The sequence below is a fragment of the Amblyraja radiata genome, chromosome 9, assembly GCF_010909765.2.
Source record: "Amblyraja radiata isolate CabotCenter1 chromosome 9, sAmbRad1.1.pri, whole genome shotgun sequence".
In the NCBI taxonomy this organism is placed as follows: Eukaryota; Metazoa; Chordata; class Chondrichthyes; order Rajiformes; family Rajidae; genus Amblyraja; species Amblyraja radiata.
Window position 1 is genome coordinate 53,028,010 of NC_045964.1, and position 20,895 is coordinate 53,048,904.

At 43.7% G+C, this 20,895-nt stretch overlaps 1 protein-coding gene across 7 annotated transcripts in view; it reads left to right on the forward strand.

The window, feature by feature from the left end:
• Nucleotides 1-19,719, forward strand: part of syt16 (synaptotagmin 16) — a 125,718-nt gene extending 105,999 nt beyond the window's left edge. For all 7 annotated transcript variants that reach the window (XM_033027428.1, XM_033027433.1, XM_033027434.1 and 4 more), the window contains 3 exons: nt 682-1,128; nt 5,194-5,383; nt 16,212-19,719. In XM_033027428.1, coding sequence (XP_032883319.1) covers nt 682-1,128; nt 5,194-5,383; nt 16,212-16,525 — 951 coding nt within the window. In that variant the 3' untranslated portion in view covers nt 16,526-19,719. The remainder of the gene's footprint in view (nt 1-681; nt 1,129-5,193; nt 5,384-16,211) is intronic.
• The last annotated feature ends 1,176 nt before the right edge of the window (nt 19,720-20,895 follow it).

Consider the following 20,895-nt stretch of genomic DNA (forward strand, 5'->3'; position numbering starts at 1 on the left):
CTGTGAAACCATGTGCGGTATGTGAAATTAGGCCACATGCGATTCTGATGGATGGTCCTTTGCAGCATTCCCTACAGTCACTCCGGCTGTATCAGTTAACCTACCATTGACTGCAGGTCAAACCTACACCCTTCCTCTGGGCCTTGTTTGATGCATTTAATTCGAGAGCTACACATTTTATATTTAGGTTTGTTTAGATTAGTTTAGAGATGCAGAGTGGAAACAGGCCCTTCGGCCCACCATGTCCGTGGCGACCAGCGATTCCCACACATTGACACTATCCTACATACACTAGTGACAATTAAAAATGTTACGAAGCCAATTAAGCTACAAACCTGTATGTCTTAGACGTGTGGGAAGAAACCCGAACACCCAGGGAAAACCCACACGATTACGGGGAGAATGTACAACTCCATACAGACGGGACCCCTTGATCAGGATCAAACCTTTAGTCTCTGGCGCTGTAAGGAAGCAACTCTACCGCTGCACCACTGTGCTGCCCTTATAGGCTTATGCTTTAATGCAGATGCTACAATGCTTTGAAATAAGGGAGCAAACAATTTAAATGCTATTTCAGTACAGCCTTGTATATTGGATTGTAACCTCATAATAAATGTGGGGACAACGTGGATACAGTTAGTAACTGAGATGTGCGTTAACCAGGACTTTAATCATCTTTAGGAGGCAGATGACAAGCCTGCAGCCCCTCAACAGCAGCAGGAGCCAACTGGACCAATTTCAAAATGTGGAGACCTCTTCGTCATTTTCAATTACAAACCCTCCGACCACAAACTGGACGTCACGATAATCACTGCGAAAGACATCCCAGCCAAGGACAGGAGTGGAGCGAGCTCATGGCAGGTACATGCAGTCCTCCTGCCCAGCAAGAAGCAACGCTCCAAAACCAACATCCAGCGGGGAAAAGAGCCCGTCTTCAACGAGACCTTAAGGTTTCACAAGTTGCCGCCAGAGGAGCTCCATTGTTCTGCTCTGCGGTTCCGGCTGTATGCCGTGAGGAAGATGAATCGGGTGAGAATGATGGGAGAGAAAGTGTTTCACCTCAAGAATCTGAATCAAGAGGGGGAAATGGAAGTGCCCCTACTCCTGGAGCCAAGGAGTAACATGAGTGTAAGTACAGTTATTACCAACGGCCGAAATGTCCACATCGGTGTACTTAATCAGAGATGGTTGGTGACATAGAATCGCACAGCAAGTAAGGGCCTATTTTACCCAAAGTGCCATGTCACTCTTTAAAAGAGCCTTCCCACATTACTGCTCTTGCCCAACATCCTCTTCAATCTTTCTTTTTCAACAACTTATCTAGATGCCTTTTGCTGGTTGCTGTTGAGTCTGTTTCCAGTACCCTTCTCAAGGAGTGCATGTATTCAAGATAGCAAATCTGTGTGTAAAACATGCATAAAAATATATCTTCCTCATTTCACAAGTTCACAAGGGATAGGAGTAGAATTAGGCCATTTGGCCCATCGAATCTACTCCACCGTTCAATCATGGCTGATCTCTGCCTCCTAATCCCATTTTCCTGCCTTCTCCCCCATAACCATTGACACCCGTTCTGATCAACTCTTTATTCTTTTGCAATTTATCTTAGTAGATTCTGTAGGCATACCTTCATCAACATTAGCAACAGTTAAATCACTTCTTTCCCTTTTAGCCTTCTATTAGTAAAGCATGGTAGAAACAAAATGCTGGAGTAAAGCATTCCTGGATTCCAATGCTGTATTCTAAATCCAGTAGTTGGATTTCGGTTTAGGCTTATTGTTGTCATGTGTATGTACCAATGTTCAGAGGTATCAAAACAGATCATATATCCCATACATAAATACAATCGTCAAACTGAAGTACTGTATGGATTTATACTGAGCGGCACAAGTGGAAAGGTAAAAATGAGGGTTCCTTGAATTGTGACACTATCCTCCAAGAGTAGGAAGGAGAGGAAGGCAAGGGTAGAGAAGGCGTTTCAAGTTAAACTTAAACTCTATGTGCGGTCCTATCATTAACAAGTTGATTCCGTTTCTAGTAAAATTTGTAGGAAAAGCATTTTTATTTGTGTATATCCTCTAACCTCATCCACTGCATCCGGTGTTCCCCTACTACCCTCCTGTACATCGGTGAGACCAAGCATAGGCTTGACGACAGCTTTGCTGAACACTTGCACTCTGTCCGCCAAGGCCTACCAGATCTCCCGGTAGCTGATCATTATATCTCTGCTTCCCACTCCTGTGCAGAACTCTCTGTCCTGGGCCTCCTCTGTTAGTGGAGTGAGGCCACAACCAAACTGGAGCCACAGCTCCTCGCATTCCACTTGAGTAGCTGACAACCCAATGGTATGAGCTGTGAATTCTCCAATTTTAGAAAACCTCAAACAATCCTCTCTCCCTTTCTCCGCCACACACCCCCTTGCTCCCTGGGTCCTGACTATCCATGTTCTTTGGGGATGCTGTCTGGCCCACAGAGTTACTCCCACGCAGTTGCGTACAAAATTGTTTGCAACATTTCTCTAAGAGGTACAAGTGAGAACGGTCATAGTGGCCCATTATACTTATCTGACATGTTTCCATTTAGTATCTAAAGGTGGCACCTCTCTTTGTGTTCATTTTATGACTTGTTTATTGTGACTGCTATATCAATGAATGGGATTTCCTTTTCCTCACAAGTGTTATCAATGAATTTTCCCACTTTTTTTTTCTCTTAGCAAGCTGTATTTCTAAGGTCCAAAATGAGGTTTAATCAAAAATGAAAAAAAAAGGTAGTGATAGTATCCATTTAGTTGCCTTTTGTCCTTTCTGAATGAAAGGCATCAACTATTTCCAAATACTTGGGCCTGGGATTAAAAATATTTTTACCGCAGAAAGTGAACAAATAAACTAATTATAGGAGGGTTCAAGTGTGTACAACATAGCCAGATTTTCACAATTCATTCCCAATGGACTTGTGGGATATTTTTCTTTCACTTTCATCAGTCACTGCTCAGTTGTTTTTCAAATGATTTGAAAGACAAGCTGGGGGTTCATATTTCAAAAGATTTTTCTCATCTGGAATTCACATTGGTTTATGTCAGCCGGCACATGTGTGAGAGTGAGAATATTTTACAGACTGTACCAGTTGCATAACTCTGAGGAGTTTCACATTTGTGTGCTATAAATATTAGATGGCATATTTAAGACGAGAGTGTCTCCATTCTCATTCAGATCCATTTTCAAGTTTCAAATTTCAATTTTATTTGAAGCAATTGCAAATTATCCACTTATCAAATTCATATCCTCGACAGTCAAAAATATAAACATTCCACCCACTGAGAGAATGAATTAGGGAAGAGTGCCTATTGCCATCCTATTTTGAGTTATTTTATATTAGTTGTGTTTCTGAAAGTATACAGAATCCCTGAGGAACACAGAGTGCTGGAGTAGCTCAGCAGGCCGGGCAGCATCCCTGGAGAACATGGATAGCTGACGTTTCGGGTCGAGACCCTTCTTCAGACTTTCTCTCACTGCTCAGCCAGTTCAGTTTTTTCTACGGAATCCCTGAGGGAATTGAATGCTGATAGTTACGGGAGTTGGATAAACACAATAGACGAAGCTGCGGGATCTGTGGCTAACTCCCATTATTGGGATACAAGGACAAGGCAAAATTAAGCTAATGAATAGGAATGAACAGCAGATGCTGGTTGAAACTGAAGATAGACACATGGAGTAACGCAGCGGGACAGGCAGCATCTCTGGAGAGAAGGAATGGATGATGTTGCAGGTCAAGGCCCTTCTTCAGACTCTAATGAGGTGATACAGGGAATAAAACAGGGCAGCATTTTGAATAGGTAAAGTTAGGAATAACATCGTGAGTGAGTCAGAATAGAACCAAGCGTGGGGAATTGATTAAAAAAAAAGAGAAGCATAGAAGCTCTGTGGCTAATTGGAGGCAGAGGATATAATGAGAGAGGAGGGAAGAAAAGAACGGAACTGCCAAGCTCCACAAATCGCATTCTCCCCACAAGTTGCACTGGGACATGGAGCCAGCAACCTTGTGCAGCAACGTCTGTCACTGTCTCCCTCTTCCTTTGAAAGGAAAGTGGACAGAGAGTTTTTCACACAGAGAGTTGTGAGTCTGTGGAATTCTCTGCCTCAGAGGGTGGTGGAGGCCGGTTCTCTTGATACTTTCAAGAGAGAGCTAGATGAGGCTCTTAAAGATAGCGGAGTCAGGGGATATGGGGAGAAGGCAGGAACGGGGTACTGATTGTGGATGATCAGCCATGATCACATTGAATGGCGAAGGGCCGAATGGCCTGCTCCGGCACCAATTGTCTACTGTCTATAATAAAGAGAAAACTAAAAAGGAGAATAAATAATCAGAAGTGAAAATGGGACTGGAGTAAAAGTGGATCCAAAATGAGAATCAGAAACATAAAGATAATGTCTAGAATAGAAGTAAAGTGCTAATTCATCCACGGAATGATTTTCTTGGGATATTCCAATCAATGTACTACAGCGTTCTTTAAATCAGATGGAAAACCACAGCCGCTATCCCACAACCTCCTTGCAAAAGCCTTACATTTCTCATCAAGAAGCATATCGCTGGTCGTTCTGCTGAATTGGTGTGTGTGATGCCATCCGCAATATGACTTTGGAAGCCACGGCTGACAAAATACTATGTCCAATCACTGCCAGGGAATTTGCAATCACCTTTTTCAAAGGGTAGGACTTGGTGATTTTAGAACATTTTAGTTTCCTGATTTGTTGGTCTCTGGAAACATCAGAGGTTGAAGGGAGACGTGATGGAAGTATATAAAATGATGAGAAGCACAGATAGGGTAGACAGTCAGAACCTTTTTCCCAGAGAGGAAATGTTCAACACTGGAGGGCATAACTATAAGGTGAGAGGTGAAAGGTTTATTGGAGATGTGTGAGGCATGTTTTTTACACAGAGTGGTGGGAGTTTGTGACACATTGCCAGTGATGGTGGTGGAGACAGATACAATTGTGGTGTTTAAGAGGCTTTGAATTGGCACATGGAAGTGCAGGGTATAGAGCGATGTGGATTATGTACTTGCGGATGAGATCAATTTAACTAGGCAGCATGTTCACCACAAGCATTGTGGGATAATGGGTCTGTTTATGTGCTGTACTATGTTCTATGTTCTATCGTAGGTTAAAGAAAAATAACATTTTGATGTTCGCACAGGGTGGAGATTCACAGATCAGCCTGTCTGCCTTCTCTCACAGCGACAGTGCTTCATCAACACAATCTCTCTCACATGGTGGAGTTCCAGAACTACTTGTTGGCTTATCGTACAACGCCACAACAGGACGGCTCTCTGTCGAAGTGATCAAAGGTAGTCACTTTCGAAACTTGGCTCTCAACAGGCCGCCCGGTGAGTGAGATATATGTTTATTGTAGCAGACTAGTTGTGATGTATCAAGCTAATGTAAAAAAAAATCATATTTGTCACATTTCCCTTTCTCTCCGCACAAGCAGTCACGGGTTTGTCATAACACCCCATCTGGTGCCGTTCTATTGGAAACCTGCCATCCCATCCAGTCTGGCCTCTATGTAATTCCAGACACATCCATGTGTTTTGGGATGGCCACGCAGTTTAAGGGGTGTTTGGGTATTGGGAGCTTTGCCAATGTCACCCACATATTGTGTGCAAATTCATAAAACATTCACAATGGCTAGTTTCCGTACATATAATATCATTGGCGGAGGCCATTTGGCCCTTAGAGTCCATGCTGGCTCTCAAAGCAATTATTTCAATCCTTTATTTCCTAATTTCCTGATAACCTACTCTCTTTGACTGAACTTCAACTCTCCCTGATTCTCCAGCCACTGCATCCCTTCTATATCATGGGCGACTTAAAGTGGCCAGTTGATCTACCGACCAGCATATCTTTAGGATGTGGGAGGAATCTGGAGCAGTTAATAATTGAAGCTCTGCAACGGCAGCACTGTCTGCTGCACCACTGACCTGCCCAGAAAGAGAGACCAGTTGGCTAGTCCTACATAGTTTTGAAGTCAATCACTGCCCACATTATAATATCCTGGGAGAGGCTGAAAAATGTGACATAACATTGCAAGATGCCACGGTGAAAGATGGAAACTGCCGTGTATGATCCTCCTCCACGGGGCAGGAGTGTCTAGAACTGGAGAACACTTTGGATCCACGTTCGTTTCAGAGATACAGCGCAGAAACAAGCCCTTTGGCCCACCGAGTCCATGCTGACCAGCGATCCTCGTACACAAGCATTATCCTACATACTAGGGACAATTTACTTTTATTTTTAACTCAAGCCAATTAACCTGCAAACCTGTAAGTCTTTGTGGGAGAAAACCAAATAAAATCCACACAGGTAATGAGGAGAATGTATAAACTCTGTAGAGACAGCATCCGTAGTCAGGATTGAACCTTGTTTCTGGCGCTCTATGGCAGCAACTCTACCACTGTCCCACCGTACTCCTGGAACAGCTTTGATAGGCATCTTGGTCAGCATGGATGAGTTGGGCTGAAGGGACAGTTTTCGTGCTGTATGGCTCCATGACTCTAGCAGCGTAACTAGGCTAAGCATTTGACCTGCCAACATGCAATATGCTACAGTTTACTGTGTTGTCCACCAAACATGTGACCAATCCCCTGTACAGTTCTTCTTCTATCATTTGGGAATGTTCTATTTTTTGCACTAGTTGACATCCACAAAATGTCACATCAGGATGTAACATCTATAAAAGGACACAAAGTGCTGAAGTACCTCAGCAGCATCTCTGGAGATGGGTAGGTGGTGTTTTGGGATGAGACCCTTCTGTAACATCTATATCCAGTCAGTAAAGAAAATAGTAAGTTGCAAAGAACTCATTTGACACCTTTCAGAATTGATCTCTGATAATTTGGTCTCAAATCAGATCCACGGCCACTTTCTACTGACGGAGGCTCCAATCAATTCTCAGTGCTCGATTTTCTAATTCTCTATACACCGTGCCTGCAAGAAAATGTTGTTTTCTTAAAATCTGGGAAGTACCTAACTGTACTATCAATCATACTCAATATGCAAGTGGGTGGGATTCTCATTTTGGAGGGATTTTATTAAAATAATGTAAATCTAAATACCGCATCAACAAAGAACAAAGCCTTTGCCAAGTGTGTGGATGGATGACCAAGAATATACAATATACAAGTTTGGAGGCCCCTGCTCTAAACTAAACTAAATCATCAGCAAGCTTTGTTACATTACATTCGGTCCCCTCATCCAAGTCATTCACACTGACTTTGACCACCTTGGACCAGCACTAATTCCTGTAACATCTTGTTAATTACAAGCTGTCAACCCTAAAATTACTGTATTGTGTATTTTAACCAGCCCTCAATCTATGCCACTTCATACCCATGTGTTTTAATTTTGTGTAATCTCATCAAAAACCTTCCGAAGATCCAAATAAATCCATCCAGTGTTCTTTCAGCTCCGTACAACCTCAAAACGCTCTCAGGAATTTATCAAACTTGATTTTTGTTTCAAAAGTCCATGTTCTCTCTACCTAATCTCATGATTGAAGTGCCTGGTGAAGTACAGATTTGTTTCAATGTTTGGCTGAATGATGATGTGCTAGTTTTGTTTCCTTGAGGAGAAATATCTCCTGGTTTGAAGATTGCCTCCTGAATGCTGCATAGAAGTTGGGCAAATTATTCTTTCATTGTTCACAGTTGTAAAGAATCTTCCTTCCAGATTGAGCAAATTATTATTATTTAGTATATAGTTATATATTAGGCACGGACATCAATGCATTATATCGACACTTACTGGTAATAGATTTTAGACTTTAGACTTTGCCCTTTGCCCCGACATACGATCACCTTGAACACTAGCATTATCCTACACACCAGGGACAATTTACAATTTTTTTACTAAAGCCAATTAACCTACAACCTGTATGTCTTTGGAGTGTGGAAGGAATCAGAACACCCGTCGAAAACCCACATGGTCACAGGCAGAATGTACAAACTGTACAGACAGCACCAAAAATGTGATTGAACTTGGATCTCTGGCACTATAAGCCAACTACTCCACCGCAGCGCCACCGTGCTGCCCTAGATAGAGTCATAGATTGATACAGCATGGAAATAGGCCCTTCGGCCCAACTTGCCCACACTGGCTAACATGTCCCAGCTACACTAGTCCCATCTGCCCATTGGTCCATATTCCTCCAAACCTTTCCTATCCATGTACCTGTTTAGATGTTCGGATAGATTCTTAAATGTTGGAAATCACCCTTTGTGTGAACAAGTTACCCCTCAGATTCCTGCTAAATCTTCACCGTAAACCTATGTCCTCTGGTCCTTGAATCACCTACTCTGGGCAAGCGACTCTGTGCATCTACCCGATCTATTCCTCTCATTATGCAGTGCAGTTGCACTTCAAATCAACAAACTATGGATCTGCTGCCTTGATGATATAACATTAAATGAATAGTAGAAAATAGTGCCAAAAAATCTGTCAGTGGAAATCAGCAGGTCGAACAGTATCTTTGGAGTCAATGGGATAGTCGATGTTTTGAATCAAGCCTCCGCATCAGGTCCTGATGCAGGGTCTCGACTCGACACATCGAGTATCCATTTGCATCCACACATGTTGCCGGACCGCCTGATTTCCTCCAGCCGTCTGTTTTTGGTTCCAGACTACAGTGTGTGCAGCCTCTTGTGTCTCCCAACAGCAGAAACTAATTGGTTATTTGGCTGCCGTGCATAAAGCCAATTTTCTGAACAATAACAGACTTTGATGAATTTTGAAGCTGAGAATATTTGAAAGCCACTCTTAGGAAGGCTGGATAGTAAAATTAAAAATAATTATTGAGGCACTATTATGATGTCAGAATGTTGCCTTCGTGAGTGTTCATTCTTTTTTTCCCAGCAGACGGGGCCATGGAAACTAAAGTCATCTTTTGTTTAACTTAATCCTCCCTCCTTCCCTCACTTCCTCCCTCCTTCCCTTCATTCTCTTTTTATCGATTTCAGCGAAACTGAGTTTGGAAGCTGAATAAAATATACGGTTACTCCTTGCTGAATCTTTAGTGCTGATGTGTGGGGCAGTTAAACTTATTTTATCATAAAAATGTTACTCTTCTGTCATAGAAGCATAGAAACATAGAAAATAGGTGCAGGAGTAGGCCATTCGGCCTTTCGAGCCTGCACCGCCATTCAATATGATCATGGCTGATCATCCAACTCAGTATCCCGTACCTGCCTTCTCTCCATACCCCCTGATCCCTTTAGCCACAAAGGCCACATCTAACTCCCTCTTAAATATAGCCAATGAACTGGCCATCATGAAGACTCCCTGATAACACAGAGAGAGTTGTGAGTCTGTGGAATTCCCTGCCTCAGAGGGCAGTGGAGGCCGGTTCTCTGGATACTAATCAAGAGAGAGCTAGACAGGGCTCTTAAAGATAGCGGATATGGGGAGAAGGCAGAAACGGGGTACTGATTGTGGATGATCAGCCATGATCACATTGATTGGCAGTGCAGGCTCGAAGGGCCGAATGGCCTACTCCTGCACCTAATGTCTATTGTCTATAATAGTAATTACTGGGAAGTTTCCAGAGCAGTGTCAGAGTAAGTGACAGGGTCCTCATCTCAGCTGCTTGTGAGAAATTCTGATACTTTGGAAACAACTCACTGTATTTTGGGCAATTTCTAGGCTTTAGAGATGCAGCGTGGAACAGGCCCTTCGGCCCACTCGTGATTACCCCGGTAGACCAACACAATCCGACACACTAGGGACAATTTACAATTTACAAAAGCTAATTAACCTGCAAACCTGTACATCTTTGGAGTGTGGGAGGAAACCAGTGCACCCGGTGATAAACCCAAGCGAATCAGGGAGAACATCGAAAACCCTGCAAACAGCACCCGTGGTCAGGATCGAACTCGGGTCTCTGGCGCTGTAAGGCAGCAACTTTACCGCTGCGCCACCGTGCCGCCCATCCACTGTGCCGTTTTCTTTGGATCTTTTTTGGAAAAAGCCTTGAGGGAGTGTGAAAGTTTGCGGTACTTTTTTTTCCCAGGGCTCCTCCTTGCAATTAAAGTCACTGTTATGGCTGAATGCTGAGGGAAATTTCACGCCGGGGAGCCCAAGTAAGGAAGAACTCTGGTTTTCCTGGTAGAAGGAATGTCCAGGGGTAAACATTGAGGGTAAAATAAACCCATTCGATTCCCTCAAGATATGGTGGCGGAATATGAAAACGGTGACACTGTCAGCATCCTGCAAAGTAGAGTATAACCTTGGATCAAAATTGATTGAAAATACTTTTTCGCATTACTATCATCTCAAAGAAATGCAATACTTTAGAGAGTGTTCATTTGATCAATCACAGTTAGAATGACACTGACATGCTGCAAAATAACACTGAAGGAAAGGTCAGCTGGAAAGATTCCAAGGTATTGTCTGTGGAGATTTTATTACTGCAACATGAAATTTGCTTTACCATTGAACCATTCTGTCTGCCTGAATCTGCTTCACTGCCTGCAAATCCTGCATTGCAATTATTCAATACAAAGCTTCATTGCTTTTGGAAGCCCCGGTGTAGTGGAACATTGTGGGCGTGCTGCACAATACGATATAACAGAAGGACACCAATTCCCAACGTGAGCGCACCAGGGAAAGGCATTAGCTGGAACCCACGGTACGAACTTCTGAAAGAAGCAAAGAGACACTGGGAGGAAAGTCATCAATGAGTCATCAATCACATAGGAGGCATTGACCGACTGAGATCTATGGGCACAGCCGAGGCTGTTGAGAACAAATTGTACGGTAGCGTTGGGAAATAAGCAGAGCATGGATGGAAATAAACTTACTCTGCCAGATTGTTGCCCAGGGCAGTGGAGACTGAAACCTATTATCCTGACTCAAAATGGTGTCACGGTCATTTTCATCACCGATGGCGTAATCCAGATGAACAAGCAAAGACCTTCACTCTGCCGATGATGCACTTGTCAAACTTTTAGCCTGAATATTCCAGGCTCAAACATTCTGGCAGTGTCCCAGAATATTCAAAAACTGAATGTTTCTGGAAGGTCCGATAGGGTCTACAAACATCTTTACACCAGAAAAAGGTAGAAAACCTGCTCAGGGTAGCAGTATTGAGGACCATAGGTTTAAGACGATGGGGGAAACATTTAATAGGAACCTATGGGGTAACTATTTCACACAAAGGGTGGTGGGTGTATGGAACAAGCTGCCAGAGGAGGTAGTTGAGGCAGGGACTATCCCAACATTTAAGAAACAGTTAGACAAGTAGGCACCTGAATAGTTTATTGTAAACATGTGATTAGGCACAGTGAGATTCGTTGCTTGCATACACAATGTATACCAATAGCAGCCACCTACGGCGCTGACAAAGTTACAAAACACACTGGCTCCTCCTTTCTTCTGACTCAATTCTGCCGAGAGCCTGGAAGGAAATGAATGTGAATGGCAGAGAATCCATTGAGGTATATAACACCTGCTGAGTTTTAGGCTGGAGTTTGGGCAACCACCGCTTACTGCTGCACAGGTAGGCATGCTTCAACTGATGTCTGTGTATGTCTCCCACATGACACTGAGGTCTTTCCGCTGATCGCAAGGGTCCGTCCTGTAGGAAAACATTGAAAATGTTCCCAGCCCTTACCCCTTGCACCTATATTCCTCCCTCTGGCTTCACATTTTACTCCTCTTCTCTCCCTATTGAGTCATAGTCATGCAGGACAGAAACAGGCCCTTCAGCCTAGCTTGCCCATACTGACCAAAATGCCCCATCTGTACTAATCCGACTTGACCCTGGCAATCAAAACCCCCACTCCACCTGTATCCAGCTATCACTTGCCAGGCTTTGTCCTGCCCCCACCTTTTCTCCAGCTTTCTCTCCCCACTACAATTAGCCAGAACAGTCCAAATTAGTTTAGTTTAAACATTCAGTGAGTAAACAGGCTCTTTGAGTCCGTGGTCAACCAGCGATCCCTGCACACAAACGCTATCCTAAACACACTATGGACAATTTACAATTTTTTTACCAAGCCAATTAGTCTACAAAACTATGTCTTTGAGTGTGGGGGGAAACTGGAGAAAACCCGCACCCGGAGAAAACCCGAACAGGTCACGGGGAGAACGTACAAACTCCCTACAGACAGCATCTGTAGTCAGATCGATCTCGGGCCTCTGGCGCGTTAAAGCAGCAACTTACCTCCGATGTGCCGATTCGAAACGTCGCCTATCCATGTCATCCAGAAATGCTGCTGGACCCACTGAGTTACTCCACTTTGTGTTATGGTTTGTAAGCCAGCATCTGCAGGTCCTTGTGTGTTCCCAGCTTAACTACTGGGGTCACAACCTGAGGAACTTAAGGGTCAATGTCTGTTATTAAGAGGATTATGAAGAGCTGATCCAAGGGGGAGTTGATCAATGTCATACCTTCAGGAACTGAAAGGTAAGGTTTCAGTTTGCCCACAGTGATGCAGAATATTGATACTGAGCAGGCTTTATCCAAGCCTGACACCAGGAAACTATACTTTCTGCTTAAAATGTCAGAAATTTGATCCGACAGAGAAGGGCTTAAATTCTACATTTTCAGAGCATAGCTTCACATTTTTGGGGATTGTGGTAACATTGGGCTCCAGGCTTTCTGACATTGTGAAGAGAAGATCTCCGGTTACCATAATGTATACAATCTCTTGATGCAGTCTAGGGCCACCACACCCATCTGTAGGAGCAATTCATTGCATCCTGAAACCTGAACTAGAAAAATAAAACCTTCATTTCTCCATGTATTCTTCTGCCAAGAGCACATTTTACTTCAGGAGGAGAAGGAGAAATTTTAGGCCCAGAGGTCAGGCAAGATCTCACATTGAACCATTCCCAAAATAGTCATAGAATCTCCCAGCGTGGAAACGTCCTTCAGCCCAACTTGCCCACACCGGCCAACATGTTCCATCTACACTAGTTCCACCTGCCTGCACTGAGATGTAAGTGTTGTTAGTTCCACAGCATCACTTGCCAGTCCTACCTGCCCTTTGTTTAGGTGTTTTGGGGCCAACTTCTCGAACTGTTTAGGTTTATTATTCTCACATGTACTGAGGTATAGTAAAAAGCTTTGTTTTGCATGCTATCCAAACATATCAGATATAATAATAATAATAATAATAATAAATTTTATTTGTTGGGCGCCTTTCAGACATCTCAAGGACACCTTACATAGATTAACAGGAATATAAACAGAGTAAAATAAATAATAAAGACATCACAGAGACACAAACTAAAAACAGAATTCAGTCCAAAAACAGAAAATCAAAAACACAATGTGAAGAGAGAGCAGCGGCAGCCAAAGCGCACCAGCGTCCACTCTCCCTTCATGGCAGCCATCTTGGACAAAGACTAACAGGATTACATTACAGACAAAAAAAAAATCATCCCCCCACAGTGGATACCACTGTGGGGGAAGACACAAAGTCCAGTCCCCACCCCAAGTTCACCCCAAAGTCAGGCCTATTGAGGCCACCGCGATTGCCTCTACGGAGGCCCGATGTTCCTGGCCGTTCTCACCGGGTGGTGTTGACCCGGCGTCGGGAGAGTCCTGTCAGCGGCTGGGCCACCTGGAACGGCCGCTTTCTAGTTGGAGACCGCGGCTTCCGAAGCCGACAAGGCCGCGCCGGTTTGGAGCTGCCAGGCTCCCGATGATGAAGTCGGCGCCGCCCGCTCCGCTCCGCAGCCCCGCAGCCCGTAGGTGTTGAACCATACCATACATAAGGTGTAGAAAGGACCTGCAGATGATGGTATATACCGAAGATGGACACATCGTGCTGGAGTAACTCAGTGGGTCAGGCAGCATCTCTGGAGACTGGATCAGACTGCGTTCTTCAGTCTTCTTCAGACAGGGTCCCGATCCGAAACGTCACCCATCATTTTTCTCCAGAGAAACCGTTCTCAAGTACAATTAAGTCAAACTCAACTGCAATAGATAGAGCAAAGGGGAAGATATAAAGTGCAGAATATAAGTCTCAACATTATAGCGCATCAGTTCCATAGGCGTTGTCGTCTGCATGGGGAGGATGGGCTTTGTGGGAATGGATGAGTTTGGGTGTTTGAGAGTGGTAAATGAGATTGCAAAGAAACAAAGCAGTCAAACAGTAGCTTCATCAAACTGCCCTACCCACATTTTTTGGTCTTGTTACCACTGCCACGGGCACAATACCTTCTTTTGGCTGAACAGTCAGCATTTCAAAGTGAAGTTTGACAGCCTTTCATCCCACGTGCCAATGGTTTGCTCAGGGGATCTTGTGGCTCAGGAAAGCTATTCAGTTGTAGCGGTCTCTCTGCCGCACTCACTGCACATGCAGGCTATGAACTGAGCCAACCACACTTGCTGGCCTCTGATAGCTCTGGGCCCTCTTCACAGCCCACTGTTCATTCTGCTTTCCTCGCCTCTCCTGATCCCCTCCTGTGCACTCCAGGCAGTTGGCGACTGGACCCCAGCATCAATTTCTGCCATCTACATCTTTGGCTTTTAAATGTCATTGTAGGAGAGGTTTTAGAGTTTAGAGATACAGTGTGGAAACAGGCCCTTTGGCCCACCACGTCGAACACTGATCACCCACACAGTAGATCTATATTATCCCACTTTTTGCCTGATACACACTGGGAGCAATTTACAGAAACAAATTACAAGCTACAAACCTGCACGTCTTTGGAATGTGGGAGAAACCTGGAGCACCCGGTGAAAACTCATTCGGTCGCAGGGGGAGCATGCAAGCTCCACACAGACAGCACCTGTGGGTCAGGATCGAACCTGGGTCTGTGGTACTGTGAGGCAGCAGCTCCACCGCTGGGCCACCCAGGTATGAATAGATGCCCACTGACGGTGACCAGGGAGCCAGGTCACCACATACAAGGTACATGGAGATGCAGCTGTCACCCATCTGATAAACATGAATCATCTACTGTAGATGCACACTGACAGACTCTAGTGTGCTCCAGGACCTATAAGTTAGGGATCATGCCTCACCAGGAGATGTCTAGGATGCATCTGAGGCAAAAAAAAAGGTAGAAGCTTGTGTCCAGTGTCTGGGGAGGCGGCCTAGTTTGTGTGATAGCCTGGTCTACATCCACAACTCCCTGCAATTTCTTGCGGCCTTGGGCAGACGTGTTCCCAAACCAAGCTCTGACCAATACAAAAACATGTTTTCTCTGGATGCATCTGTAGAAATTGGGAAGAGCCACTGGAGACTTCTGAAACTGATAATGTGGGACTTTAGGCCTCCGTATCTCCTGCCCAATGGCATTGACAATACCATTCCATTGATTTCCAGTTAATTCTTCACCTGGTATTAAGATATTACCATATCTAATCTGCTTCTTTAGTGTGTGCACATTTCTCTATTTATAAATATAGTTTTGTAAATAATGAATGACATAATCTATGTAATATTTTATCTGTGATATCTGCCCATCCAATTCCTCTCCTTTCCCTCAGCTATATGATGTCATTGCCAAAAGAAGGTAATCAGGAGACCTTCCTGTTAATCATCAGCCACTGCCTATAATTCTGTTTCTATTTGCAGCAATTTGGCTGTTTTGTATGACATCTGACTAATTTTCACCTATGATTTTTGCCTTCTAATGAGAGTGCTAAGTGGCTTGGAATCTGAAAATGGACCATAACACTTCTAAACCTTTGAAATCCAGGTTCCCAGTTGTGGCTTTAATCAAATTGCAGATTTTTTTTTTCAAATTCTGATTCCTGTACAAAGCACATTTCGAACACGTACTTGCTTTGTTGGGTGTAAGCTGGAGAAAGTCTAGATTTCAGTTTCAATATTGCAGTGTGAATGATTCGATTTGTGTACCACTGCTCCAGTCTTGGTCAAGGTTTATAGAAAATCCTACCAGAGAGGGTAGGTGTTGATAGTGTGGTGCAGTGCTGGTGAGTGAGAGAGAGGTTGCAGGTTTCATGTTGAAAACCCAAAAAGGATGAATTTAAAAAATGGCCACTTTAAAAGCCCAGAGAATAAAATGGTCAGTTTACTTTAGTGCCACACTGCTTTAAAAAAAAGAAAAATATATACTGTTAATTATATATTATTTACAAGTCTAATTTGTAGTGCTGTGATCTATTTATTATTGTGTGCGACCACAGAATTTGACATAAACAAACTTAACTTTGGCTTTCTTCTCTGCTTGACTTTCTAGACACTTATGCAAAACTCTCTCTCCTCAACTCAGTTGGGCAGGAGATGTCCCGGTGCAAGACCTCAATTCGACGTGGTCAGCCTAACCCAGTCTACAAGGAGACTTTCATCTTTCAGGTCGCCCTTTTCCAGCTCTCGGAAGTCACGTTGATGGTCTCGATTTACAACCGGCGCAGTATGAAGCGCAAGGAAATGATCGGATGGATTTCCATGGGTCAGAACAGCAGCGGGGAAGAGGAACAAAATCACTGGCTGGAGATGAAGGAATGTCAGAGCCACCAGATGTGCAGATGGCACACACTACTGGAATCTTAAACCTGTTTCAGTTCAATAAAGGACAGCTTTCGAGACCTTTTACCTGTGCAACAGGGTCTGTTGCGTTGCAATGTTCAAACTCATTGCTCAAACCGTAACTTTGCGAATAATCCAAGAATTTATTATGTATAGCAGATTGCTTTCCGAGCATGAGAAATTCTTACAGAGATTTAAAAGCTATTTACGAGAGTTAAGTGCCTGTGGAGGAGCTATGTCACTGAAATATAATAACATTAACAAATCAGTATTTAGGATGAACATGTAGTACAGAGGAACTGTTGCTATAGATGTAAGTGCATGTTACATTAACTCTTTAATTGATCATTAGTTAGTGCCAAGCCATGCATGCAAAAATAATCTGGTTCTTTATTTTCTTCCAGTGAAAGATAAGCAATCTATAATTTGTTGACAAATGCAAATACTAAATAACACTGATTTTATTTTAAAAGAAAAAAAATATGCTTTACAATAATAAAAACAAACAATGCAGAATGAAGCATCCCACTAGGAATACTGTATCAGAGTCTAGAATACCCAAAGCAGGCATGATGAAAACTGGCTGTGATGCAGCTTTGAATCATTACAGTGTTTACAGATCACTATACATCACTACTTGTCACCTGAAGCAGCTCTCTGCAAATTGTATGTTATTTGCTGTTGTCGCCAGTGCTAAACATTAGATTATCACATTTTTATGGCTTTTGATGATTCAACTCCCAGTACTGCATAAATAAACACTGTTGTGCTTGCCATCAGACTCATTTGAAAGTAAAACACGGCTCTTTCTGAGATGAATGTCAAGATGAGATAAATCCAAAAGGCGTTTCTATTTTATGTAGATTCAACCAACAACGCATAAATTTACTCCTCTACTTTGCAATTTTCTTCAGTCTGACTGGAGATGACAAAAGACTTTGCCTATGCAAAACTATGGTAGGAATACAATACTACTGTAGGAATGGTGTCCTTGAGTCATAGCGTGAAAACAGACCCTTTGGCCCAACTTTCTCATGCCGAACAATATGCCCCATCTGCATTAGTCTCGCCTGCCTGCGTTTGGTCCATATCCCTTTAAACCTATTCTATCCATGTACCTTAACCCCGATACTTTAAGTGTGGCCTCACCAATATCTTGTACAACTGTAATATGACCTCCCAATATGTGTAGGAAGGAACTGCAGATGCTGGTTTACTCAATACTTTATACACAATGCTCTGACTGATGACTTTCAAGGAACTATGTGCCTGCACTCCTAGATCTCTCTGCTTTACAACACTCCCCAGAGCCCTGCCACTCACTGTGTAGTTCCAGCCCTAGTTTGACTTTCCAAATTGTAGCACCTTGCACTTCTCTGTATTAAGCTCCATTAACCATTATTCAGCCCGGCTGTTCAACCGATCAAGATCCTGTTGTTATTTTTCACAACCAACTTCGCTATCTACTATACCACCCATTTTAGTGTCATCTGCAAACTTAGTAATCATGCCTTGTACATTCTCATCTAAATCATTAACATCGATGACAAACAGCAATGGGCCCAGCACTGAACCATGAGGCACATCACTAGTCACAGGCCCCCAGACCATAAATCAATCATCCACCATCATCCCCTGCTTCCTTCCATGAAGCCAATTTTCTATCCAGTCAGCTAGCTCTCATTGGATCCCATGCAATCTAACCTTCCAGAACAGAACATTGTCAAATGTCTTGCTGAAATCCATATATATGATGTCTATGGCACTGCCCTCATCAACTGTTTTGGTCACATCCTCAAAAAGCTCAATCAGATTTGTGAGACAAGATCTCCCATTACAAAATCATGCTAACCATCCATAATCAGCTCCCGCTCATCTAAATGCATGTTTATCTTATCCATTAGAATACTCTCTAGTAACTTTCCAAGCACAGATGTTAGATTCACTGGCTTGTAGTTCCCAGGCTTTTTACTGCTGCCCTTCTTAAATAGAGACACAATATTTGCCACCCTTCAGTCTGCTGGCACCTCACTCATATTTGATGATAACTCATAAATCTCAACCAGAGCACCTGCAATTTTCTCTCTAGCTTTCCACTCTGTCCTCAGATATATCTGGTCAGGCACGGAGGATTTGTCTACTTTCATGCCCATTAGGACCTCCAGCACCTCTTTGACCGTAATACTGACTGCCTTCAGGACACTTCCATTGACTGCCCCCTGTTCCCTAGTCCTCATGCCTTTCTCCACGGTAATAACAGAGGAGAAATACTCATGGAGGACCTTGCCCATCTCCTGTGGCTCCATACAGAGTTGAACGTGCTGATTCCTGAGGGGCCCCATTCTTTTTCCAGTTACCTTTTTTCCCCTAATATGTTTATAAAATCTCTTGGGATTATCCTTAATACCATCTGCTGGAGCTATCTCCTGTCCCCTTTTTACCTCCCGATTTCTTTTTTAACTTGCTCCTCAGCTCCTGAAACTCCTCCAGGGATGCACTTGATCCCGGATGTTTATACTGCTTACCTGCCCCTTGCCTCCTTCTTATTCTTGACCAGAGCCTTATTTCACTCATCACAATACAGTTGAATTCAGAAAGTTTAGGTCATTTGGCTAAACACAAGTCTGTTAGGTTCACAATGCACATGTCTTGAGAATGGCTTCACCTTGCGCTAATACATCTTTCAAACAATTACAATCAACAGGAGACCAATGACTTTACAACAATGCTAATGCTGAAACAGTCTGAAGTGTGGAAACAGTCTATTTGGTCTATCAGTTTTGTACCTTGTGTTTTTCTTCATGTGAACTGTGGTAGTCAATTTTCTGGCATTTAACACACTTATTTCTCAAGCAGTTATTTGATTTCTTTGAAAAAATGGTGAACTTTGCTTCAAAATAACTTTTAGGGATGTTTCAGTCTCATGAAGAGTAAAAGCCCAAAACGTCTGGCCATTTCCTCCACAAATGCTGCTTAACCTGCTGAATTCGTCCAGCACTTTTTATTTTGTGAGAGAGTTGTTTGATTCCAGTAAAGAATAAATTGTGTCTCTTCTATCACATTGCATTGTCCACATTGTTGCCGCCCCCTTTTCTGCTCTTCCGAGTTTCTACATTTTCTCTTCACTGTTTCTCTCAATCTGTATGCTCATGATGTCATTGTCAATGAACACAAATGAAATTTTCATGCTTTTGTAAATAAAAGTTGTTGTGATGGATCTGCACTTGCACTGTGTGCACCTTTCAACATAAAATGATACATTAGGTGAAGATGAGAAAACAAACAGGGGGTCTGGGCTGGGTTGCTGATATTTGGGTAAGAGCTGGAGGCCGTGTTTAATATGGTATCTTCTGCCTCAGTGGTTTCAGCTGGTCAATTTCCCTCTGGGTCATGTAAGAAGACACATTACTCTTCTGTAACTAAATAGGATTAGGTCTTGGGCCTTGGACCAAGCTTCAGAGAGGCCCAGGACTATTTATATGGTCACCAGGATCCTACCAGTCTTGAGACACAGAAGTCTGCAGATGCTGAAATCCTGAAAACCCCCCAAAATGCTCGAAGAACTCAGTGGGTCAGGCAGCATCTGTAGAAAGAATTGGACATACAATATTTTGGGTCATGACCTTTCTTCAGATCCATTAGCCTTGATCATTGTGTGACACCTCTATAATACTAAAAGTCTTTGTCTTGTTTGTGGCTGTGTGTGTCAATCTGGTTAATTTTCCTATTTTCTTCCAAATGCTAGGCCACAGCCTTCCCATTTTCACACATCCTACTCACATTTTTCTCATTGAGGCGATAAACATCTTCCCGTTGCATTCCCACCTATATTTCCAAGTTTTTAAACGTTTAAAGTTTTAAAAACAGCCTGAAAACTCACCCATTTCGGAAAAAAACCCGAGCTCGCGGTGGACGAGGATTGGTGGCGGCTGCCGGCGCCCGACGCCCGGTGGGGGGGGGTGGTGCTGGAGCTGGAGTGAGGGCCGAGCCTGGGGCTTGGGATGGGGCTGTGACCAGGGACAAGAAAGAAGCTGCCGTTGGAACCAAGGACGAGCCTGGGTCTGGGGTCAGGGACGAGCCCGGTGATGAAGTCGGGGCCTGGACTGTAGCCCAGGCCAGCTGCCGAGCTGATGGCTGCAGTCTACAGCCAGGTCCAGGCTGAGTACGAGAACCAGGCCGTGTTCCAGGCCCTGGCGCTGCTCTATGACATGGGTAGGTCCAGGGGCTGGGGGTGAGAGTAAGCGTAGGAGGATGGGGTGGGGAGGGGAGTGGGGTGGTAGAGGGAGATTTAGGGGGGTGTGGAGGAGGGAAATGGGGAGGAGTGGAGGATGGAGATGCCCCCTCCATACCTACCCTCACTCCCACCCTCTCTACCCCGCTCCCTCTCTACCTCC